The sequence below is a fragment of the Clarias gariepinus genome, chromosome 7 (genome assembly GCF_024256425.1).
Source record: "Clarias gariepinus isolate MV-2021 ecotype Netherlands chromosome 7, CGAR_prim_01v2, whole genome shotgun sequence".
Lineage (NCBI taxonomy): Eukaryota > Metazoa > Chordata > Actinopteri > Siluriformes > Clariidae > Clarias > Clarias gariepinus.
This window is the reverse complement of record NC_071106.1, coordinates 11,876,990-11,902,103: the sequence shown is the minus strand read 5'-3', so window position 1 is coordinate 11,902,103 and position 25,114 is coordinate 11,876,990. Positions and strand designations below refer to the sequence as shown.

Genomic DNA, 25,114 nt, shown 5'->3' with positions numbered 1-25,114 from the left:
TATGATTTGAAAAGCATTTATTCAGACTGTTGATTTAATAATATTTACATTATATATATATTTACACAGGAGCAGGGTGGGTGAGTGAGTGTGTGTGTGTGTGTGTGTGTATGTGTGTCACAGAGCGTTGTATTCCACACATTTCGAAGGATCTGTGGAAAAATGCTTCTGACAGATTGTCATTAACCTCTTCAGACCCTGAAGAAACAGAAAGAGAGAGAGAGAGAGAGAGAGAGAGAGAGAGAGAGAGAGAGAAAGAGAGAGAGAGTTAGACACACAAACACACATTGTGTTTAAACAATTAATTCAGTTGTTAATTTTGACTGAAGTCTCATACGTTCACACCATGAACTGACCTGAATGTATTTCCGCTGGGTTTCGTCATTGAGGACGTGAGCGACGTGTTTGGAGAAGATTTTCTCTCGGCCAGTACGCGCATGGATTCCCACCATGGTCACACCGATAGGCCACGGAGCGTTCCCTATCGCCATCTGCAGGTACGCATCATTCGCCTGAGTGCAAAAACAGAGCAGAATCGGAACATCAATAAAGACTCAATGACTCCGTTTCTAATCAGGAACCTGATAAACATTAGAGCTGTTAGTTACCTAGACTTTGCAATCATTTTTTATTTTAATGCTCGAAATTGTTACAGACTTCCTAATCCATCTGGCGCAAATTACAACCGTCAAGACTTCTTTCTTGCAGATCCTGCGATATGTTTCCCATGTGTTTGGCTCTTTACAGCGCAACATCCTGTAAATTTCATTTTCTAGCCAGATTAAGTTGAAGGTAATATGTACCACGTGGAGAAAGCACCTGCAACCTGCCAATATGCTCTACGCCCAGCGTCGAGACCAGATTCAAGAGTTCTAACTGCCAACTTTACAGTAGACTACAGTTAGAGGACTTATCTGGCACTGCAGGTTCTACAGACACAGGGAAATCTTAACCAGATGCTAAATGATAAAACTGAAACGCTACCAAATTGGATCCGCTGCTCCTGGCGTTCTCCTACAGGACTCGGATACAAAGCGTAATTCATGATTCTTATCCCGACCTGTGAAACAGCACTGCATTCTTAAATTCAACATTCTTTAGTCATTTTTAGATGTTCAGCTGGCCTGGGTTTAAACAAGCTAATTAGATTTTTTTCCCCCCTATAGCGACCTCATATAGGAAGAGCCCCTTCCATGGATTGTTGCTCAGCTCTGGAGTGCACAGACAGAAGAGGAGTGAAATTAAGAGAGACTGAAGTATAATTTTTTTTTTATCATTATCTGAGGGGTGTTTCAGCTGGAGTATTAACACACGCACACACTTTGCGGGGAATATAAAGTCGTTAACGTCGTAAATTTGTTAACGATATTGTAAAATATAAGACTTTTAATGCATCCTAGTATCGCACTTATTTATAGCGGTATGAAAGCATGTCTCTTTGTTCTGAGATCCCAGATATGAAGCGGTTAAACTGATTTGTTCACGAAAAAAAAGGTTTGGGAATCATCATGTGTTCCTGGTTAGTGGACGTTTCTGCCTTACTATTCTCCCATGAAGCGCAATCCCTTCCTGATTGCCGAGTGCCAGACCCTGACTGTAACCGAGGCAACAGAAGGCTGCATTTCTTTCAATGTTTTTTTTCCCCTTCTTTCTTTCAGGATCTGTTGAGACTTCCTGGTTGATTTGGGGAGATGTTTGGCATTTCAGTCACTAATGAGCAGATTACCTGACAAATTTACAGCTTATGACTTGAACTGCGGTCATCTTTGAGCAGCACAGAGGACTTCTAAACTCTCTTTTCTTTCCCCCCTGACCTCTTCTTTTATCATGGTGTAAAATGCTGACTGAACCTTTGCACTGGAACTTGATGGTAAGCGTTTCTATGATTTATCTGGGTGAGGGTGGGCTCTAGTGGGGATCGTCCATGCTCAGTCACAAGCGATAAATATGTAACATGTTAAAGCATGATGTGGTTGGTGTGTTTTAACCAGCTCTCAGTGAAACCAACGACTTTTATATACAAGTGGTGTTCAAGTCAAACCGGTACTTCATTTACCTATGTGAACTGTATACACAATCATTCACCAACACCACTTGGACATTACAGGAACTCGGCTGGAAGTTATTGCCTCAGTCCCTATACAGTCCTGACCTCGATCTAAGCCATTTTCTCATGTTTGAGCCGTTAAGTTTCTGTGAGGAAGCAGGCAGTCCGATCATGGGTCTACTGAGAAAACTTTCTACCTCGATGGTATTTAAGCACTAGAGATACGCTGGGATATGTGCATTAGTATAGGTGTTGGTAGATTAAAAGTCCTGGATTGACTTGAACACCCCGGGTACACTTCACACATTCTGTTAATTAAACATTACTCACCTTTACATATTCCCTCTGCAGCATGAACTTAATGATGTCTGTGATGGATTCTTTAATATCTGGAGATAAAGTCTAAAACAGAAAAAAAATGCCAGTTAAACTCCCTGATCTCCCATCGTTCCAAAGAGAACCATCTACAAAAAAAATAAAAAAATAAATTTCCAAAATCAAACAAACAAAATATAAAAACCAGTACCTTCTTGCTCAGTTTTCTGAACAGAGGCTTTAGATAAGACTCGGTCTGTTTCTGCGTCGCGCTGGCCAGCTTTCCCTGTACGCTCCGCTTAATGTGGTACTCTCTGCTGTTCAGGTCTTTAGCCCAAACACCCAGCAAGAACTACACACGCAAATACACACAATGGCAATCATGTGTAAAATACTTACAAATATCTTACACTTTAGGGTAAATGCAAAACAACGCAGTTAAGAACTTAAATCCCTTAAATTTTCTCTCTCCTCATCATATTTTGGCATCATATTGGTCCTTAGACCTCAATTCTTAAAGTTTAACTCGAATATGCTTCAGAAAGCAGTTTATTGATAGTTCTACTTACATCCAAATAGAGTTTTACTTACTATGAAACTCCAGACATATATATTTTCATATTATTCTGTTTATGTTTTCAATGACAAATGGGAAACCTGTCCAAATTATGTTCTTTCTAAAACACGACTCACCCGCATCACTTTTTCTATAATGTCCATGTCTTTCATGTCGTTTCCGGTGCCTAGAGATTCACCCAGTGCCTATGGGTTACAAGACACATCTTAAAACAACAACATGCTTATTATATTTTTAAAAGAAACATTTTTTTACCTGATTAATTCTAATAACTATTAACGATAGTGTGTTTTCTAAGTTGACCCACAGCACCACCTGCAGGCTCAGAGGTGAATCCATTCAACACAACTTCCAACTTGAATGATTTTTTTTGCTACAGGTCACTACAGATTCACAAATCATGCTGTTCCTTTGGTAAGATCATGGCTTATTAAGGTGTGCATCATGGTGATCTGTAGTGATGCAGATTTTATAACACATAAGCCTGTTGTACATCAGTTTTTCGTGGCCCTTAGTAACGAATCCCAAGCAGCTGTCATCTCAGTGCTCCCTCCACACCACACTCATGTGATGTCTAGACATAATTTGGTAAAAAGTGTGTCTCTGACCAGGAAGTGTAAGTCTTTTACAAGAATGCTTTAAACGCTTTTAAAAGAATGCCTGTTTTTCCCCCTCTTTCCTTTATTTAATAGATTTCTAATCTTTTAAGCAAACCTTAAGCCCATATTTACCAATTATGTGTTTTGTTTATTTTATTGCTATCTTATTGTGATTTATTTTAGTGCTATATAAATAAATGTTGATTGATGAACACGGTTGAGATTTTCCTACCTCCAGCTCCTCGATAGTGGTGTTCTCTTCATGCACTTTAAGGTCGTCCTGTGCGTCTGGATCTCCAGCCTCCTGCCCTCCTACGATCTCGTTCAAATACTGCTGATCGATCTTATCCATCGCCGCCTTCAGATCGTTCCTCAGACCCTAAACACGGCCATTTGATCGAGACACACACAAAGTCAGAAACGTCACCGTTTCTCTTTAATTTTATGAAAAAAAAATCAACCCGTGATGTCTTGCCTTGTTCACTTCCGGTGCGAGGATCTCGATCTTGCGGAGCCTCTGAAAGGCATCGTAGTCAGTCTCTCCGAAAAGACGCACCGGCTCTCCGCGCTCCCTCAGACGCCGGATCACCTGCACACAAGGTACATACGTTCGATACACCGGTCATGACGTACAGCAAGGAGTAAAACGGAACGAGTAAACCGTTTACACGTACTTCCTGTCGAGAGAGGGTCATGGGTAACTTCTCCTCAGTGAGCTCCAGCTCTAAGACGGGGTTGGATGAGGTGGACGGCGTGGTTTCCTCTTTCTGCTGCTTCTTCTCCTGGTAAGGATAAAGAACACACAGGCACAAATGATCGATCGGTCATGCCTTAGCTGGGAAAAAAAAAAAAAAAAGGGGGAAAAAAAAGGGGCCTGGTTTATGCTTCATGAAGCTTCCACTAAAACGAACCGTGTTATAGTCTTTCAGATCAAGATGATGATCTTGGATACCTGTCTAACAAGATGGCGGTAGAGAACCATGGTAAAAATACTTAAGCTGTTTCTTCTGCGGCTTTATATTCAGTTTGTACAGAATGACAGGAAAAGGGAATTTAAATTTTTTTACCCAATTTCAAATCAGTAATTAGCGATCAAATTATAAATAAACCTAAACCCAGAAACACAAAAATCTTGCTCTTCCACTCACATTTAGTAATTTACAGACTGTAGAACCCACAAAAGCAGTGTACGGCTCACCGCTATTAGAGTAGACGTAGCGTTTACAAGACTGTGCATACTATCGCTTTCAAAACAACAAGGGCAGGTGAACTAAATGTTAAGATGCTACCCGTGCACATTTACATCAACCAACATCAACAGCGCTCTGCTCAAAGTTCAACGTCTCCCCAATCCTCTGCTGTTTCTTAATCAAGCCCGGCCTTCACGCTCTAGGATTGGCTTCTATTTCAGAACCCTTGCGATCTAACAAATCATAAATGAAGCTGAATTCTTGAAAGCATCACAACGCAGAAAGAACGAAGCAAAAAAATAAAAGGCTGGCCCTGCTGATCAGTAGTAATCTCAGTTGATCTTTCAGTTAGCCTAATTTCTCTTTATGCACTACAGCTTTAGCTGTTATTAAGTGTGGTTAAGTCTGATATTTTAATCTCTTTACAAGATATAGAATATAATGTATCTGTACAAGTCTAATCGACACATCACATGCATCAACATCTGCCCGTTGTTCAGTGATCTACCTTTTCATACAGGTCTTGTCTTACTCTGTCACCACCTCTGCTATTAGGCTGTAATCGATTCAACAATGACCCTGATTCCACTTACCCTTCTTTCACACAGAACGTTGATGGCACAGTGTTCCTGCACTAAACCAGCTGTGTGAATAGCACTAGCAGCTCCAACACACCACTACATACCTACTTCCTCCATAACATTAAAAAAAAAAAGCTATGACACTTAAACCCCAATATACCATGAAGTTAAACTAATCGTTTAAACTAAGCGAGACAGCACTGTGATAAATGTATTTAATAACTGGGTTTGTTCTCAGACACAAGCAGAGCTTTTGATTTTATTTACTTTTTTTTTTTTATTCACACATCGATCCTGCTCACTCGCCAAAGACCCACTTCAGATGCGGCACTTTCAGGGAACGCGATCAAGCTGCGGTGCTTCGCCCTTATCTGAAGTACCGTCTTTGGATAGAAATATAAATCAGGCTTCAACGATCCTCTTCTTCATGCTCTTACGTTACCATCCGTACCGTGTAGCAGTGCAGATAATACACATCTCCAGAGCATGCAGCAGCAGCAGCAGCAGCAGGTAAAACGACTGCGTAGAGCACACTTACCACACAATTCTACAGACATGAATATATACTCAACATGGTCAAAAATTTGTGGACACCAAACTGTCACTTGCACACTTTTTCTGAACGTTGCATGCCAAGTTCGTTCACTCTTCTACAAAGGTTTTCCACTAGATTTCTGAAGCGTTTGTGTTTATTCAGCTACAAGACATTTTAGACGATTCCAACTGTTTCGCAAAAGGACCACATCATGAGCGCGATGGTCAGGTGTCCCTATATTTTTGGCCACATAGTGTACACATTGAGAAACAGTCGTACTTATTCCTGTGGACTAATTAAACCAAACTAAAAAATAAATAATTAAATAAATAATTAAAGAAAGGAAGATGCTGCTGTGGGCTTCATGCAACAGTGGAAACAAATACAACTTAAAAAAGAAATGTGTAAATTAATTGAAGACTGCTTTCTTTAATGCATTAGATTTTAAACAATTCATGCATACTTGGTGCATTCCGCCTGTGTGCACTATACCTGCGTCACAGGCTGTTCATGAGCAACCTGTACACTCGCAGAAAGGAGGGAGAGAGAAAGAGAGAGAGCGGGAGAGAGAAAAAAAAAAGAACAGACATTTCAAAGAAAAAGAGGTTTGAAAGAGAATGAGAAAGGCACGCTCGGTTATCAAGGTTTAAGCTAAAAAATAGTTCACACAAAGTTTGGTGACTTACGTTGTATCCACATCGTTTAAAGTACTCTTCTTCCTCCTTTTTGGCGAGTTCAGCCCGCTTGAAGTACTTCTTTGTGTTCTGGAAAATCATGATGAACAATTTTACCAAAACGCATATGTCTTAGTACACTTTATTGCTGTGCTGCCCGCTGAGGTGTTGATAATTTGCCACCTGTAGGATTATAGAGGTACTGCAGCAATTCACGCAAACATATATAAATTTAAAAAAATTTAACCATGTGTAAAAATAGACAATAAACAACAATCATAACATATCTGAATCAATGTTTTCTTCCCATTGCTAATCTATATATACCGTATATACAAACTGAAATTCTGTTTCTTCTGCCGTTTCAATGTTTGCACAGTTAACACTAAGCAGTGGCTTCATCATCATATTTTACGTCATACTGTGAACATGCCACAAGCGTTCCTCATTGACTGTAACAGTAGACAGCGTTGCCTATGGTGAGAATAAGTACACCAGGCCAAACTCATAGCAACACAATACCAACCCAACGCATACAATTCAAGACAACTAATCAACACTTTAGAATACCCCAGTTAGAGCACAGATCTGAATGCCATCAAATATCTGAGGACTGACCTGAAAAAGCGCTGTTCACCAAATGCACTATGTGTTATATCTGGATAATAAAATGCACCTACTTAGTAGACTCTTTTATATTTATACAGCATATGATGTAAAAATGCAACAATTATAACAAGGTGTAATTATAACGAGGTGGTATTAAAAAGTTTTGAGACTCAGATTCACGTCCTCACTCATATGCCTTAAAACCTGGCAGTAGAATTCGCTATTGATGGTTTGGCCGCTGGGGACGAAATCTCGATGAAATAAATGTCGGTTGTGGGGATGATGAGCTCGTTCACAGTGAAGACAGTTGCTTCGTTTTAGGGTCGTACCCACACACCCAGGTCTCATCACCGGTAATGATTCTAGACATGAAGAAGTTCTTAGCAGACTTCGACGTGTTGAATGACACCTTGAATGACTCATCAAGTTTGGTGCTTCCAGTGACTGTGTACACGGCCTTGTACTAGTGATGGTAAGTTTGTATCATTTTAGTGACTCGGTTCTTTGAATCTCGTTCATCAAAATTAACAAATCTTTTTTTGAGTCATTTAGTTCATTTTGTTCTTTTGATCAGAAATGAAATAAAACGTCGCATTTTCAATAAAAAGACCCACAATACGTCTACATACAAAAATTTCGGCTATAGTTCAGGTTATGAAAATATTACAATGCAGCTGAGGACATATAATGAACAGAATGAGTAGCTCACCTCTCATATCTTCAAGTCCGAGTCGTTCGTTTTTTTTGTTTTGTTTTTTAATCTATTGCACTCTATAGTGTCTATGGGAGTCACGTGACAAAAGAACGACCGACTCGGAGTAGAAGAGTCATTGAGAAAGATGATTCTGTTTCCTGTACATAACCTACCGAGGTTTTGCGATGATTTGCGCATGCGCGCCCAGTAGATAATAAACGAATCACTCTCGGAGACGACTCGTTCTGCTGAGTCACGTTAAAGATTTGTTCAAAAAGAACGAATCGTTCATGATTGTTCACCACTACCTCGTACTGCCATCTGGTACCATGTTACAAAACTCCACCTCGTACATATTTGCTGTAGTTTAGGTGACAAGGTGGATATCCGTGTGAAATGGATTTTATTTAATTTTTTTTTAATGCACGGCATTAGATGGGACTTTTGCTTTTACATGATATGGAAAGATTCATGTAGCAACGTGAGAAGCTAGAAAATGTGTCCGGGACATTTACTGTTTCCTTTCCTCATCCATCATCTCAACCGTTACTGCTTGAAATTAAACATCAAATACAGAATTCAGAATTCAGGGTTGTTATTTCCTGCCCACTGAGCTGCAACAGCACATTAAAGCTAACTCACTGACTATATAGTTAACAAAAAAAACAGCGGTTAAAACCACTCACATCCACGAGCTCTTTCTCCTCCAATAACTTCCGCTTCCGCGCGATTTCCGCTTTCAGAATGTCCATTTTCTCTAAAAGCGCGACTTTTTAAATTATATATACACACAAAATAAAATTAAAGAAATAGAAAAATCCAGAATGCGTGCAGTCGCTCAACGGGAAGTTACGTTTGCAGACTTCCGGTATTAAAAAAAAAAAACGAAACTGGAATTGCGCATGTGCCCTCTAGTGGTTGAGAGATTTAAAATAGCAGGCGTTGATATGACGTCATTTTGCCGAAGCCTTTTACAATAAAAGGCGGCCATATTGAAATCACTCCTAGCATAGAAGTACCATTAAGTTCTGTGTTGTAACATAAAGTATGTGGGAGTTAAGATAAGGAGGGAAGCAATCTCACCTAACTTTAAACTGAACATTTGAAAAATCCAAATCTAGTTTTAATTGTTGGTTACAAAGAGAGCTTTAAATTTTTAACTCAATCATTCTTACTGATCCCTTTCTGTCACAGATCACTCCTGCTGCTCTTCTTCACCTATTCCACCCTGCCTTCACTTTTAGAACCCAATCCCCATTGCTTTGGACACTCACTCATTCATTCATCATCTACACCACTTTATCCTGTATACAGGGTTCAGGGGGGTCTGTAGCCTATCCCAAGAGACTTATGGCACAAAGGCGGAGTGCACCCTGGACGGGGGGGCTAATCCATCACAGGGCACACACATACACACAATCACATGCTCATTCACACTCTGCGGGCAATATGGGAAACGGCAATTAGCGTAACATGCATGTCTTTGGACTGTGGGAGGAAACCGGAGTACCTGGAGGAAACCCACCAAGCATGGGGAGAAGATTCAAACTCCATGCACACAGAGGCAGGAATTAAACCTGGACCCTGGAGGTGCAAGACAGCAGTGCTAACCACTAAGCCACTGTGAAGCCTGCTTTGGACAGTTGACTCTAAATATTTAAACTCCTGTACATATCTTGCTCCACCTTCACATACTTCTCTGGCACTCCTGACCTCCTCATGCAATACCACAGTTCATCTCTGGGCACCTTGTCTCTAGATCTACAAACACACAATGCAACTCTTTCTGACCTTCTTTATAACTTTTCCACCAGGATTCTCAAAGCAAATATAGGGAGTTGTCATGTAATCGGAAACTAAGACCTGTTCTGTATCAACCAATACGGGATGCTCCTAGTTCCATATTTTTGAGAATCCAAGGGAAATCTATGGAAGAGAATTATTCCAGGTTAGACTACTAGGATATGAATAATATAAGATGCTGTAGATGCAAACAGTCTATGGATAAAAGGAAATCTCTTCTCTCTGTCATAGTCTCTACCAAAACAGAGAACAGAGACTGTGCTTCTCATTGCTTGTGACTCACAACCCAGGACAACATCTTGCCATATGATGTCTTGCTAACATCTTGCCATCTTGCCGGGGCACAGCATGCAGGGACAAATAAGGGCAAAATTCAGCATAATGATAGCATTTGGATGATTGGTTTCCTATCTCTAATTTGTTTTCTCTGCAATAACTGATAGATAATTTTTTATATTATCTATCAGTAACAACTGTGATAATTTTTACTACAAAAATTACTTACTATTTTTATTTTACTATAATAATTTCATTTTTACTAGTAAATATATGCTATATACAAATTTTACAAATATTTTACAAATCCAAAGATCTCATATTAATAAATGAAGGTGTTCGAGCCAAACAACAGCACATATCATGTGATATTTCTTAAATAACTCCCCTTCTTTTTTCATTCCCAATTTTATCATTGATAAGAGTGGCAGTTTAAGATTTTAGCTTTTTTGTGATTTTGTTCCAAATAATTTGCTTATCAAGCTTGTGATCTTTCACGAACAAGCCTTTGACACATCCAAAATTGTCTTCAAGTTTAATAATATACAGTAATATAATATGTTGATATAATAATAATTAACATACATCCATAAACAAGACCACTGTCTGTAAGGATTAATATGACCAAGGTGTTATGTTTACCTTTGGAAATGTTTTTAAATGAACTCAAGTCATTCTATGATGCTGAAGTATATAAAAACCAAAATGCTTTAAAGACATTATGTGTTTTAAAAGCTGTTATTACCAATGTTGTTTATTATTTTTAATAGTAGTTGCTCTACCTTTGCCACTTATTTACACTAAAAAGGTATAAGGAACATGCACACAAATCTGGACCCTGAAGGTGGGAGTTGAGTTTGTTTTTAAATAATAAAGTGGGGGTCCACTTTACTACATTTAAATTTTATATAAGAGTTACAACATTGCTGCTGAAGTTAACACTTAATTTTTTCATTCTTTCATGACTTCGAAGAACAGCTCATAGCAAAGTTTTAAATTTCCAATATGGCTCTAGGATCTGCTCTCATGGACAGATGTATTATGTCACATGTTAATTAAATAATGATAATAATATTAATAACAATAATAATAATTCTTTTTATATAGAGCCCTTCTAACACTCAAGGTCATACACAATATGGAAAAAAAATTGACCAAACCTGGTAATTATTGAATTCAGGTGTTTCAATCAGGCTCCTTATCCCTTGTGAAGGACAATCTTAATGCCTTAGCATACATACCTAGAAATCCAACTTTCAAGTTTTTGGCAACAGTTTGGAGAAGGCCCTTTTTTTTGTGAAGGTGCTCGAGTGCACAAAACAAGGACTATGTATAAAGATATAAAATTTGACCGGCCCGCACACAGAGCCCTGTGACCTCAGTGCCATCGAGCACCTTTGGGATGAACTGGAACAGAGATCAGTGCCAGTGCCTGAACTCCTAAATGCTCTACAGTACAAATGGGCACAAATTCCCACAGAAACACTCCACTCACAAGAAGAATGGAAGCTGTTCTAGCTGGAAAAGGGGAACCAACTTCATATTGAGGTATATGCATATGGATACGATGCCATGCAGGTTTGGGCAAATACTTTTGTTAATAAAGTGTATATTTAAAGAAAAACTACGATTAGATTTTAGATTTTATTAGAAACAATCGCAGGAAGAAATTTCTACTTGATTTGATTTTTCGTCCTGTAAACAATTCTGTACTGTAAAAAAAGATAATAATAATAATAATAATAATAATAATAATAGAGTCAGAGAGAGAGAAACAGTGTAAGTCGGAGATTCTTTTGGTTAACAGGTGTGTGTGTGTGTGTGTGTGTGTGTGCTTCAGTGCAAATCTCGGACATTCACATTTGCGTCCCACAAAATATTAGTGGCCGTCAGGTGGCGCAGAGGACCAGATGCGACGAATTAAAAAAAAAAAAAAAAGAAAGAATTAAGCGATTTATTTATTTGCATGAGAAACGAGCGGCCCCGAGGTCTCGCGCTCCTTCATGCCCGGCGCACAGACGCGTGTGTATCCGGGGAGGAGATCCGAGCGCCCGGGCGTCCTGAGCTCTCTGTACCTCACCACTCTGCAGGATTAGGAGTGAGGATGATGAGGAGGAGGAGGAGGATGATGATGGATGGAGTGTGAGACGTTTCTGTGATCAGAGCCTCTGCGCGTCCTCTGGATCCTCTCAGGTCTCAAACATGGAGCTGGCGGAGAGGAGACGCAGCCGCAAATCACAGAGCTTTAAACTGATCAGCGACCCAGGTAAGAGCACAGGGGCTTCCTCAGCACGCAGACAATGAGAAATCAATCACATCCTGCATGTCACAAAGCCCTCCAACCTCCCCAAAGGTCCACAACAGACTCACTCATATATATGTGTGTGTGTGTGTGTGTGTGTATATATATATATATATATATATATATATATATATATATATATATATATATATATGTGTGTGTGTGCCTAAGTGTGTGTGCCTGTGTGTTTGTGTGTGTGACCTCTGAAAAGCACCAGACTGCCTACAGGTGGGATTTTATCTGCGCGGGCACGAGCATCAAGGAGCGCGCAGACTGAATTGCGTCATGGAGTGCATAACACTGATGGAAGCCTTTTTATTATTATTATTATTATTAATATTCAACTGATTTTATGCTAAATACTAAGAAAATCTGAATTGTGTTTATTTTTTGTATATACTTTTTTAAATACTCTATATGGGCACTGGTGGCTCAGTGGTAGGTTTCTCACCTACCATTCAAAAGGCTTCAGAAGGTTTGATTCCCAGCCAATGCCCAAATATATATGGCATGTATTGGATGTACTGCCAGTTGCATCAGAAAGGGAATCCAGTGCAAAAAACTTTGCTAAACTGTTGTGCGTAGGAGTTGGTCTGCCGTGGCGATCCCTTAACCGGAGAACCCGAATGACTTACTATATACAGTATATATAAACCTTACAATGAGGTGAGGTGTATAGTGGTTAGTGCTGTGGCCTTGCACATCCAGCTTTAAGGATTTGATTCTTGCAATTATACTCTTTGGGTGTTCTCCTTGTGCTTCCTGAGGCTCTGGGTTTTTTTTCCCACAGTCCAAAGACATGCAGACTAGGTTAATTGACATATTGTCCATATTTCCTGTAGTGTGTAAATGTGCTTATGTGCCCTGTGATGGATTAGCTCCCTGTAGAAGGTGTACCCCTGCTAATGCCATGAGTTCCCCTTATCATGTGGCATTGTACAGAATAAGCAGTATGGAGAATGTGTACACAACAAAATGTGTATTGTAAAAAGTCCTCAGATGTCATTATCTATCTATTTATTTTTTTCATAATTTAATTTAAAAAGTTTAAATTTAAGGAAACGTTTCTATATTCTAAATTAATTACACATACAGTAAAATATTTTGAGCCTTTTTTGTTTTCACTGTGATGATTATGGCTTATAGCTCATGAAAAATCTCAAAGTATCCAGTACCTCTGAATATTAGAATATTTCATTTTGAGTTTGAGTAAATTCCTAATGTATGAAACCGGTTTGAAGCATACAGTATTCATGAAAAGGACCTTGTGCATTAAGAGCCACCACGCACAAACATCTGCGTTTCTAGTGTCTCCGGTTCAGGAGTGGCTTGACAAGATCTGAAGCATCTTTCGTAAGCTATGGACAAAAATAACTGGACTGTTGCTCAATGGTCCAAACTCAAGCCAATTCTGCATTTCTTTAGGAAATTGCGGTCCCAGAGCCTGAAGGAAGGGTAGAAAGGCACACAATCCAAGTTGCTTGAAGTACACTGTGAAGTTTCCACAGTCAGTGATGATTTGGTGTGCCATGTCACCTGCTGGTGTTGGTCCACTGTGTTTTATCAGGTCCAAAGAAAACAGCTGTCCACCAGTATGTCTGCTGGCAAGCTTTATAAGAATGCCAATTTCTTTTTCCAGCAGGACGTAGCACCTGCCCGCAGTGCCAAAAGTTGATATTACGGTGCTCAAGAACTTAGAGAGCTTATGGGCTATTGTCAAGAGGAGGATGAGAAACACTTGACTTAACAATACAGATGAGCTGAAGGCTACTATCAAAGCAACCTGGTCTTCAATAAAACCACAGCAGGGCCACAACAACAGTGTTCAAATGAATACTGCTGTTGCCCGGGCAGTGTATCTATAAATAGCTTTAAATATGATGTGTTAACAAACAACACATCAGATTCGAAACCATTTATAGATACACTGCCTGGCCAAAAAACAATCACAGTTTCAAAATTGTCAAATTATTGTTCTGCACCAAGCAAAGTGGACAAATGTGGAAATTGTAAATGTGTTGTCCATTAGTAAGGATACCTGGAAGGATTGTGCTGGACCGTCAACTTCATTAAAGAAATGTGGTCGAGAAAAAATCGTGAATTGAGATCACTTAAATGCTTAGGGAAATTGTATTTCTTAGGTAAAAAAAAATCCTGTTTATCTATATTTAATAGTGAAAGTAAGTGCTGTTCCACAATATGTTGAGAACACAGGATTCAGACTGAATAGCTGTGAGGCCATGATAAAACTCATGAGAAAAAAAGCTTCAGTTTGGTAAGGAGCATAAAGAATGGGCTTTGGAGCAATTGAAAAAGGTCAAATGGTCTGATGAGTCCGGGTAAGTCCTGGTAAGAAGAGAAGCACATAAAACCACTATGCAAGCCTCTGGAGGCAGTGTTACGATCTGGGGTTTCTTCAGTAGAAATCATTTTCACACATGAACTGGTCATCACAGTGAGCGTCACATTCAAAGCTAAAGGTGAACAAATGAATATTAGAGAATGTGCCTGTTTTTGGCCAGACAGACTATATACTTTAGGTCTTATTACAGCCTACAGTGTAGAAGCCATAAACACCTGTTTTTGTAACCATAAGCGTAATTTGTAACATGATTATACACTACATTATTATGATTAAATGAGGTGGCAAATTCATAATAACTTTAGTCAGAGATTAGCAAAAGCTGTTGAGAAATTAATTGTCTCTATTAATGGAAGAAAAAAAAAAGAAGGGTAGCACCATCTGCCAGCTAGGTAATCAGAATACGCTGCCATCGCTTATTTTGTATTCACTGTTAAACTTTGCTGTGAGGATGTGAAGTGCAAGTAATTAAGATGAGACCTTCGGTACACTGTTATACATTAACTCTCTGAAATGTATCAAAATTTAACTTAATTGAGAAGTTGTTACAAGGTTCCACGCTTTTTGTAAGAAAATACTCATCGAGTTTTCTTCCTCTAGACTACGGACATAATTCCGACAGTGTGGAGCACATGGACACGGACAGCGAACCGCTGGATGCCTCTGAAAACGAAAGTAGGCTACTAAACAGTACATGATGTTATGCTAGTTCAATGTGTAAGCGACAGGTGCTGAAGTTCTAACCCCCATCTCTCTCAGCATGGCCAGGCGAGGAAGACATGGAGATTAAGAAGCAGATTACAGGCATGATGCGGCTGCTGAGTGATAAAGCAGGTCGGGTGTACCAGAGAGTGGGCAGAGAGGGAGAAACTCTTAAAGAGGAGCCACAGGAGGAGGGTTTGAGCTGGACTTCAAGTCACAAGCAAAGCCCTGAACAGCCTGAGCCTGGCTGGGACTCAGGGTCCCATAATCAGTATGATACACAGTCCAAGAACCAGAAGATGCTGGATCAGGACAAAAACAGAGGTGGGTTTCAAAGAGGGAGTAATGGTTTCAGTGTATGGTATGGATGAATAATTATAATAATAATAAAACAATTAGGAACCACTATAGTCCAACTAGGAACCATGGACGCCAATAGTGACGCCAATTTGGAAACTCCAGTTAGCCTAATCTGCATGTCTTTGTACTGTGGGAGGGAACCAGAGAACCTGAAAGAAATCCACCAAGCACGGGTGGAACATGCAAACTCCATGCACACAGACCCAATGTGGGAATAGAACCCAGGACCCGAAGGTGCTAACAACTAAGCTACTGTGCTGCCACATAAATACATACGCTGTACATGTCAAATTATGATACAAATTCCACTGATCTTACTTGAACATTTCCATTTTTTTTAATGTATTTTGATTATAGAATTAGATCCAAAATCAAATTTAATTCAAACATGTTGCGGCACAGTGGCGTAGTGGAAAGCACTGTGGCCTCGCATCTCCAGGATCGAGGGTTCGCTTCCCGCCTTGTATCTGGTTGAATGTTCTCTACGTGCTTGGTGGGTTTATTCAATGGGCTCCATTTAAGCACAACACTCATTCATATCCACTGACGGGAAATTATACTGTATAACATACTTCAACAATCACTAGATAAGAGTTGCAGGACAACCTGAAAGCAGCATGAACAACAGTACCACCAAGCAATGAACTGTACCATCATCATCTTCATGCAACTCAAAACAAAACAACACAAAGATCCCCAAGTCTTTTGAAACACCATACAAGCTTGTCATGTTTGAAGAAAGAAAGCTTGCATGGAACCAAACAAATCTTAAGTAACTTATTTGTTGCTTGCTGTATCATTACATTAAATCACAATGTGCATTTAAAAGTCAACAACTGGTAGTTAAATGTGTAAAATTTAAAGAGCAGAAGCATTGCACAACCAACTTGATGCACACCAGATGCAAAATAAGATAACAGAGCGATTTAATGGCTGAACCTGCAGCTGTGTAATTCAAAATACCGTCTAGACTGTCTAGACATTTCTCTTTCTGACTCACACCCACACACACACAAAGTCAAGTAACCAGCCCATTGTCTAGTGTCCTTGCATCACTGTTCGAAAGAGTGTGGCGTTCACAGAAGAGTGTGTGTGCTCTGCCTTCAGACTCGGCTCTGCCCCATGTGCCTGCCAGCATGACGACAGAATCCAGCTGCTGCATGTGCAATTGCAAGAGCACTTTACAGGCCATCCTGCTGGAGTTACGCACAATGAGAAAACTCATGCAGACTCAGAGAGGTACAGCATCTCACACAGACACACATGTTTTCCTGGCACAATCACAGATTCACCTGTGGTATGTGAACTTTAGGCCCACCGGAGAAACAGCGAGTTGCGGCCAGCGCGTCTCCCACCTGCAGGAGGAGATCCCGCAAGAGAAGGACGGCGCAAAGAATAAAAGCGGTATCCCCGGCCATAAAAATTCCCACGGCTCTACAAGCTCCCGTGGTGGCCGAATCATTTGAGGCGATTTGCCTTAAGAAACCTGAAAATAAAGAAGAAGAAAAGAAAGAGAGGGCTGTTCCATCTCCTCCTTCAACACCCGTGTCTAACTCTCCACCGTCAGCTCAGTACTGTCTGAACAGAGATCAGACCTGCACAGAGGTACTGAGGAGTGTGTGTTTATTCTACTGTATGTACACATGTTCATATCTAAGCTTTTGGAACTATAGTTTTCCTTTTTTTTTTTAAAGGAAAAAGAGCAAAATAATGGACTATCAAATTAGAAACTAACAGTATGATTAGATCTTTATTAATCATCACCATGAACATTTATTGTTTTCTGTGTATACTAAAAGCACTATCACTGAGAGTGCTATTATAAAACATGCATATGAAATATCTGAGCTGCTTCTCTTGTAGCTGGAGGTGCAGTTGGCAGAGGAATATGAAGTGTTCATCCCGAAGGCGCAGCTGGATTCCATCCTGCTGAACTATACACGCTCGGGCAGTCTGCTCTTCCGCAAGCTGGTGTGTGCCTTCTTTGATGACGCCACGCTGGCTAACTCACTGCCCAACGGCAAGCGGAAGAGGGGTCTTAATGACCAGAGGAAAGGACTGGACCAGAACATAGTGGGAGCCATTAAAGGTAGGTGAACATTAGCACATGTTTGGACAAATAAACAAACAGTCAAATAATTAATAGTATGGACGCCACAGTGGTTAGCACTGTCGCCCTGCACCTAAAAGAAGACTAATTGTAATTTGCTAGGAAGGGTTGCCAGGAGAAACATCTTCTGTCTAAAAAGAACATGGAAGAGCAACTAAAATGCAAAACTGCTTCTAAACAAACTATGAGGTTTCTGAAAAAATACCCTATGGACAGATGACAGTGTGAAGTTGTTTTGCCTTTTTGGCAAAAACCAAACAGCATTTTTGCAGATACACTTCATACCCACTGACAAGCACGGCAGTGGATGGGTGATCATCTGGGCATCATATGACCTGGGCCCGTATTCACAAAGCTTCTTAAGTGTAAAAGTTGCTCCTAGCGATGAAATTCTCGAAAAATTTCCTAAAATTATGACATTTTCTAAGAATTTCCCCTTAAATTTAGGACTAAATCTTAGTAAAGATAAAAATGATTCATGACGCTAACGGTAAGAATCGCTAATAGTAGAGAGGAGGATTTAAGCGTTTCTATAGCAACAAAGACAAAATGGCAGAAAGAATAAATATTTTCCAAACACTGAACTTAAAGCTAAAAGTAAACACTGCTCTTCTGTCCAATTTGGTTTTCATGTTTCTTTACTTCCTTCCATCTCTGTTGGATTGTTGGCTACAAACCATCCAAAATTGCAACCTTAAATAAACTGTCCCTCAATCATGTAAACTGGTAAATTGCTTCCAATCTGAAATGGATTACGAGTAATAAAATCAGTACGGTAAATAAATGTAAGAACTTAAATATAGTAACTACTGCATGGAAATTTGTTGCTTCAAAGGTAGACACATTTTCAACATTTGACTGTTTTAATTAACTTTTAGCCTATAACAGAAACTTTGCATGAAGTATCCGGCATTCATGATTATACAAACATTATGATTTCCCAGTTGTAACACGGCTGCCCGCGCTAAGGGCAAATCTGCGGCAACTACGCAGATTTATAGGCAGGCAGAGTGATGGATGGCCATGGTTGCTAGGCAACCCCGCCATGTTGCCAAATAAAAAAAAAATACATATATTTGGAAAATAAAAAAAATTATTTCACAAAAAGGGGAGAATAAACAGTATATCCAACTCCTGCGTTGGGGCTCTCACACTTAACATATTCATTGGAGACATATTGGAGCGCCCCACTTATAACACCAGCACGATGAGATGATTTTTATTATGTTTTTACACATGATTGCACTGCCTACTTTTTGCTCTCTTTGTTTCACACTCCTGTCTGAGTGTAGTGTTTACAGAAAAATATTGCATGGCGAACAGAATCGAGAAGCTTCCTGGTCCACGAGACTGGGTCCAGATCCTCCAAGACCAGATCAAACTGGCTCGACGGCGCTTAAAAAGAGGTCAGTGAGCACCCACCTTGTCTTCTCTTATTGCCTTTGCAATTCATTGATGGACCTTATTGTTAATAATCGTGATGCATTGTATTGTGTGTGTGAACAGCGGAGATGACTACAGACTCTGATGAAATCAACAGGACATGTACATATAACACAGGTACAGAGTTTGAAGAAAATTCCTGGAGAAGGCGTGTACACAAATGTTTTGAAGAAGAGTAATGTGAATGCCTAGAGACACTCAAAAGGAAGGAATTTCTATTTATTCCTGACAACCATCTTTCAAATTAAATCTTAAAAATTGGCTGTTATTGCATTTTACAAATTATCAATTATAAGTTTGCAAAAAACAATTGCAAACTTAATATCAATTATTTAGTTAGCAATTGTTTTTCTGTTTTAATCTTTCTAGTTTAAATAGCTTACATTTTTCCACTTCTTTAAGAAGTTAACCCAGGTCTTAAAGTTCCCCAATGTGTGTTAATGCTTCAGGTGAAATATCCCCCATATAATATATATTTTTTCATACCTCAAAAATAGATGTGTCTATTTAAATAAGCTACTACTGAGCCTGCAGAGAACAGCAGAACTGAGCAACAAACCCAGCAAAGGTTTCCCTCCTATGAGGTCACATAAGAGGGACAATCTAATTGGCTTGTTTTAAGCCCTAGGCAAGGAAAAAAGGACAAAAATCAGGACGTTTTTTTCCTTGCATTTTCTTTGTACATACACACACTGGAGACCCATCTGAAAGTCTTAAAATGACTAAACAGTGAATTTTAGTGCAAACTGTTTAGTATTTTATTTATTTTATGTTCAAGTCCTTTAATTTTTAAGTTACACATGCATTACAAATTTTAATCTGATTAATGTAAAGATTTATCTTTACTTTATTAAATTTATTGAATTACATTATTGAACTTATTGAATAAGTTTCAATATTCTTGTTTTTTTTCCTCATGATTTGTTTATTTTATGTATAGTTATTTATTTTCACAGGTTTTATTTATTAAATATTGTTAACAGGAAATCACGTGTGTAGTTCCAGAACATGCAAAAATGCACTTTTGTGGGTTTCACATAAGGTCGTGTGAAATGCATGTTTATTTTACATGATTGTCAAAGGTGACCATCATTATTTCTTTCATATTATATCATACAGACACTTGCCAGCCAAAAGAAAGTCATCTCCAGGATTTAACTAAGCAATTAGTTTAAGAGCCTTTAATTGGATAATGCAGTGACTAATATAGTTCAGCTGGCAACAAGTTATTTAACCCTAAATGATGTAGTTAGCAGCTTCTCATTTCTTAAACAACCATGTCAGAAAACATACGTGCTTATGGCAAAGATGTAACTCTGATCAGAACAGTCATATGATTGTCCTGCATTAAGCAAAGAAAACAACTAAGAGATTATGAGGAGAAACTACTGAAAAATACATTATTAAGACCTAAAGGCATAGTGGTGAACCATATTCTTTGAGGAAAAAATGTGTTTGTTTTTTTTAATGATCATGTTAGGAGATCACCTGAACATTTATGGAAATCAAACTGTAAAAAATAATAATGTATAAGGCGAAGAGAACTCAAGGGATTGGGACAAAACAGCTGTGTAGGTTTAAGAAAACCAATTAATCAATCAGAAAAAAGGCTCGGTTTTCTAGGGAGTATAAAGAATGGACTATGGAGAGCATTAGAAAAGGGTCATGTGGTATAATAAGTCCAGATCACGATGTTCGCTCTTATTTGATCAGGTCGAGGTTTAGCAATGTTATGTGCTCAAAGATGAGGTCAGTTAACGACTTGAAAATACTCAATGACCAGATTTTTCCGTCACTGACGATGGTTCCAAAATGACGATGCTAGGACTCATCAGGCTCAAATTGTGAATAAGTGATTTACAGAGCATACTTTAAAATATCGTTTTCACACATTGATTAGCCACCACTGATTTTTGGGGGCTGGGTAGTGTGTGTAATAATAATGATAATAATAATGATAATAATAATGTCACATATTTCATTATTTAATCATTCTTCCTATGCTTTCTGCTCTTCGTTGCAGGGGCTGAAAGTCAGGTAGCAGTGCAAAATGCTGAAGATGACTCCTTTTTTCGAGCAGGTTGGACGGCACCATCTTCCAATGATGTGTAAATTCTTGTCAACTGCCTCAAAGTCAATTTGTTCTTCATCCAAGGGCTCAACGGATTTACAGTAGGCAGAACAGAATTTTGGCATCATCGAAGAAAAAGATGAACTTGTTCATTCAACAAAGGAAACCTCCCGAACTCTTTGACTTCCCGACATATACTGATTATATTTTTATGTTTCAATACAAATGCTTCTTGTTAACTTGTGTGGTTTTAATTGTGTGCGAATGACAGTTTGCTGATTGCTGATCTAATTGTATAATGTACAATGTGTTTTTACTTCCTTTACCTCATTGAGGTGCTTCACAAAGGTCTGGTGTTAAGAAATGAATGACTTGTGTGCCTTTAATTCATTCTGGTAAAATGTGACAAGCTCAGATCAGTATCTCATATCTGGATTGTGACATTCCTAATGTTACATCAGTTGAAATAATCATATATTGTACCATTTTGTTCTTGGTTTTGAAACATCCTCTTTGCGCAGTAGACAATATATCAGTACAGTAACCGTAAGAGCTGTGCCTAATGACTTGTGCTAAATTTCTTCCTGTGTAAGAGGATATGTTTTTGTATTGTGTGCAATTGTGTAAATTATGTCCCAGGACTAAATCACATGGATTTAAACTTGACTGGCTTAAAATTTCATTGTTTACTGTACTGTGTGCACAGATTGTCAGATGTCAAGTTGTTTAAAACTGAGACAAAAAAAAAAACCTTGACCATTTTGTCTAAGGTGTGTGTGTGTGGAGTTTGCATGTTCTGCTCGAGCTCGGTGGGTTTCCTTCTGGTACTCTGGTTCACTCACAGCGTTTAATTACGGGGATTTTATTTCTTAATTACCCCTAGTGTGTGAGTGTGTGTGTGTGTCTGTGTGGGCCTTGCGATGGGTTGGCACCCCATCCAGCCCCCAGCCAACTTGTGCCCTGTGTTCCCTGAGATAGGACCCAGACTCCCTGTGAGCCTACACAGAGTAAATGGAATAAACAATGGATAAATGGTTGGATGGATCTATAAAAAGTACTACTAATTCTCCCGTGGAAAAAGACAAGGTATCCAACTTCTTCTGTTACATTAGGGTAAACAGTAAATGAACCTGGTTGGTGTAGATTTCATTATATCAGAGAAATTAAACAGCAGACATTTGGAAGAAAAAGTGGAAGGAACCAGATACAAAATGGAATCTGTCCTTTTCTCGATGCAACTCAATTTTGGGATTACTGTGTTTACGTGTATAAAGGGCCAGGGGTAGCTCAGTGGTTAAGGCATTGGACTACAGTTCGAAAGATCCCAGGTTCAAACCCCACAACCACCTAGTTGCCACTGTTGGGCCCTTGAGCAAGGCCCTTAACCCTCAACTGCTCAGATGTATAATAAGATAAAAAAAAAAAAAAAGGAAGTCGCTCTGGATAAGAGCGTCTGCCAAATGCCTAAGTGTACAATGCTAATAGTAATGAGTAAATTACAAAGATTTTCACTATGGACAGATTGTAAATAAGAGTCCTGGGATAAGAACAGAGCAGTGTTTATGATTACAGCAGTTTAAAGTAAAGCACAAGTGAAACTTGGAAATAATATGGTTCTGGGAGGTGAAGATTTTTGGATTATGAATGCAAGGCCATTCACAAATATTTATTCATAACCACAAACAACATTATTATAGCTTTAACATTTTAAAGTAAATAACATTGATATGGTTTAGAGACTTCAGTTCAAATTTAAATGTTATTTCTCACATAAACAGTATGATATATGTATATGTGTGTGTATAAGCTGAAAATAATCACAATATTTACAAATTTACTAAATAAAATATAATTATATAGAATATAGAAATAGAAGTTAATTACATATTAGTAAACAGGTAGGTTTATTAACCTACTGTAATCAGGGTGCACTTTTTTTTGGTTAAACAAGATATTTTTGGCTTATCAAAGCTTAGGGATGTTTTGATTTTCTGGCATATATGAAGTAAGAAAATGTTTTTGTGGACTGTAAAAGTACAAAATAGATACAATGCATATAATACTTTTAATTATTTATTAATTAATTAATTTATTTATTTATTTACAAATCCATTGCAGAAGATTAGGTGTGTAAAACAAATCATGTTATCTGCATCTTGCAAAATGCTGTCCGATGTAAACTCTACTTCAAATAAAAAGTTTTCACTGACATTTTATTTCTATATGCAGAATCTATTTGTTTAAATTTAAACTCTGTCTTGTTCATATTTCTTCATCAAATACAATGATCTTTAGTCTTGTGACACCCAGGACACCCTTTTGGAAATGCTGGCAAAAATTTGGCAATTCTAGTCTGTAATATTTTAAGACATTTATTTTGAGGAGATTTGTCATGTCGTACAAATTAAATGAAACATTCAAGTGGAAAAAGACAAGCATGTTAACAATAATCTATATATTATAATACAATTTATGGCCCGTGGATGAAACTTTAACAAACAAAAATCTCTCAGGCCCACTAAATAAGTCTAATATGGCAGCACAGTGGCTTAGTGGTTAGCACAAGTGGCTTATTTGCTTGCCTTTCGGCTGTTCCTGCCAAGGGGTTGTCACAGCTGAACATCTGATCTGCACAACAATTTGGCACAGGTTTTATACTTGATGCCTTTCCTGGCGCATCCCTCCTATTTTATTCGGGGTTTGGGACCGGGACTGCATCCATTGGCTCAGATTAGGCTATAAGGCTAACATTCCCATATTGCCCATAGTGTGTGAATCAGAGTGTGTATATGTGTGTCTGCCTTGCGATGGATTGGAACCCTGTACAGGGTGTAACCTAAGTCTTCTGGGATAGGCTCCAGGCCCCCCCGAGACCTTGTACACAGGATAAAGCGGTATAGGTGATAAATGAACGAATGAATTAATGAATGAATAAATAAATAAATAAATAAATTCATTTATTTTTAATAGCAAATCATTTGCTCTTACAACTTGGAATGCTGTGCTGCCTGCCAATGTGTGGACAGTTTAGAATGCACCACCTGTAGAATGATAGAAACTGCAACATTTTACCACCTGGAAAAAAACGGAGGCACGGTGGCTAACTCTGTCGCACTTTCGCCTACAAGGTGTGTGTGCATGAAGTTGCATGCTCTCCCCATGCTTGGTGGGTTTAATCCGGGTATTCAGTTTTCTGATCCATAGTTCAAAGAAATGCAGATTAGCCGGATTGACATTTCCAAATGTGTGTGAATGAGCATGTGAATGTTGACTGGCCGTGAGGTGGGAATAAATAAAATGGCAATTGTATTACCACAGTAGACTAGTAAGACTACAGATGTTCCTAGGTGGTTGGATGTAAATAAGTCTAATGGGGTATGTTTGCATTGTTAAACCTTCTTTCTTTCTTTTAAAATATCATAATGGGAATCTTTGGGCTTTAATACAACAATTAAAAAAAAAAAAAAAATAATAATAATAATAATAATAAATGTACACCAAATGTAGAAGAATGACCCAAGCTTTATGAACATCTGCCTGAACCTAGTATATAATAGACAAAAAAAAGAGAGCTTAATTAAAGGTACATAGCGTTTTTGACTTTTTGTCGGCACACGTAAAACACTTTTTAAAGGGGAAGTCATGGCGCCAAAGCGCCATATTAGGACCCTTTGTACTCCACACTATTTACTGTCCGTCTTTTTGATCTCGACTCGTACGCGTGTGAACCCGAATTTAAAGGGTATACGTTTCTTCCTCCGCACTAAAACTTACTGTAAGCGTCGTGAATGTTAACGTTATCACTGCGGAATTCGCCACAAACATTGTTTTATTTCTCATCAGGCGGTTGCCAAGGGCGCCCGT

The 25,114-nt window shown here is 38.7% G+C and overlaps 2 protein-coding genes across 3 annotated transcripts; one reads left to right on the top strand and one right to left on the bottom strand.

Moving 5' to 3' along the window:
* On the bottom strand, nucleotides 1-8,696 carry prpf18 (PRP18 pre-mRNA processing factor 18 homolog (yeast)). Of its 2 annotated transcripts, XM_053501159.1 has the most exons (10): nucleotides 8,508-8,696; nucleotides 6,531-6,608; nucleotides 4,213-4,320; nucleotides 4,014-4,127; nucleotides 3,771-3,917; nucleotides 3,056-3,124; nucleotides 2,574-2,714; nucleotides 2,378-2,449; nucleotides 357-512; nucleotides 1-198 (listed from the first exon to the last, which is right to left on the bottom strand). In XM_053501159.1, exons 1-10 carry the CDS (start codon nucleotides 8,571-8,573, stop codon nucleotides 118-120), a joined length of 1,032 nt encoding a protein of 343 aa, XP_053357134.1. In that variant the 5' UTR covers nucleotides 8,574-8,696; the 3' UTR covers nucleotides 1-117. The 2 variants fall into 2 exon arrangements, with proteins under 2 accessions (XP_053357134.1, XP_053357135.1); XM_053501160.1 differs by lacking the exons at nucleotides 6,531-6,608; nucleotides 8,508-8,696 and adding an exon at nucleotides 6,337-6,355.
* Nucleotides 8,697-11,919: 3,223 nt separating this feature from the next.
* On the top strand, nucleotides 11,920-21,591 carry bend7 (BEN domain containing 7). The gene is made up of 9 exons (XM_053500852.1): nucleotides 11,920-12,166; nucleotides 15,165-15,239; nucleotides 15,324-15,590; nucleotides 16,734-16,865; nucleotides 16,939-17,231; nucleotides 17,490-17,715; nucleotides 19,029-19,142; nucleotides 19,243-19,296; nucleotides 21,203-21,591. Exons 1-9 carry the CDS (start codon nucleotides 12,103-12,105, stop codon nucleotides 21,289-21,291), a joined length of 1,314 nt encoding a protein of 437 aa, XP_053356827.1. The 5' UTR covers nucleotides 11,920-12,102; the 3' UTR covers nucleotides 21,292-21,591.
* The last annotated feature ends 3,523 nt before the right edge of the window (nucleotides 21,592-25,114 follow it).

Coding starts and splice junctions, on each gene's coding strand:
- bend7 (XM_053500852.1), top strand. CDS start 12,103: ATGGAGCTGGCGGAGAGGAGACGCAGCCGCAAATCACAGAGCTTTAAA. Junction 15,240..15,323: donor GGATGCCTCTGAAAACGAAA/GTAGGCTACTAA, acceptor CATCTCTCTCAG/CATGGCCAGGCGAGGAAGAC. Junction 17,232..17,489: donor GAGATCAGACCTGCACAGAG/GTACTGAGGAGT, acceptor CTTCTCTTGTAG/CTGGAGGTGCAGTTGGCAGA.
- prpf18 (XM_053501159.1), bottom strand. CDS start 8,573: ATGGACATTCTGAAAGCGGAAATCGCGCGGAAGCGGAAGTTATTGGAG. Junction 6,609..8,507: donor AGGAGAAAGAGCTCGTGGAT/GTGAGTGGTTTT, acceptor ATGATTTTCCAG/AACACAAAGAAGTACTTCAA. Junction 2,450..2,573: donor TCAGAAAACTGAGCAAGAAG/GTACTGGTTTTT, acceptor TTTCTGTTTTAG/ACTTTATCTCCAGATATTAA.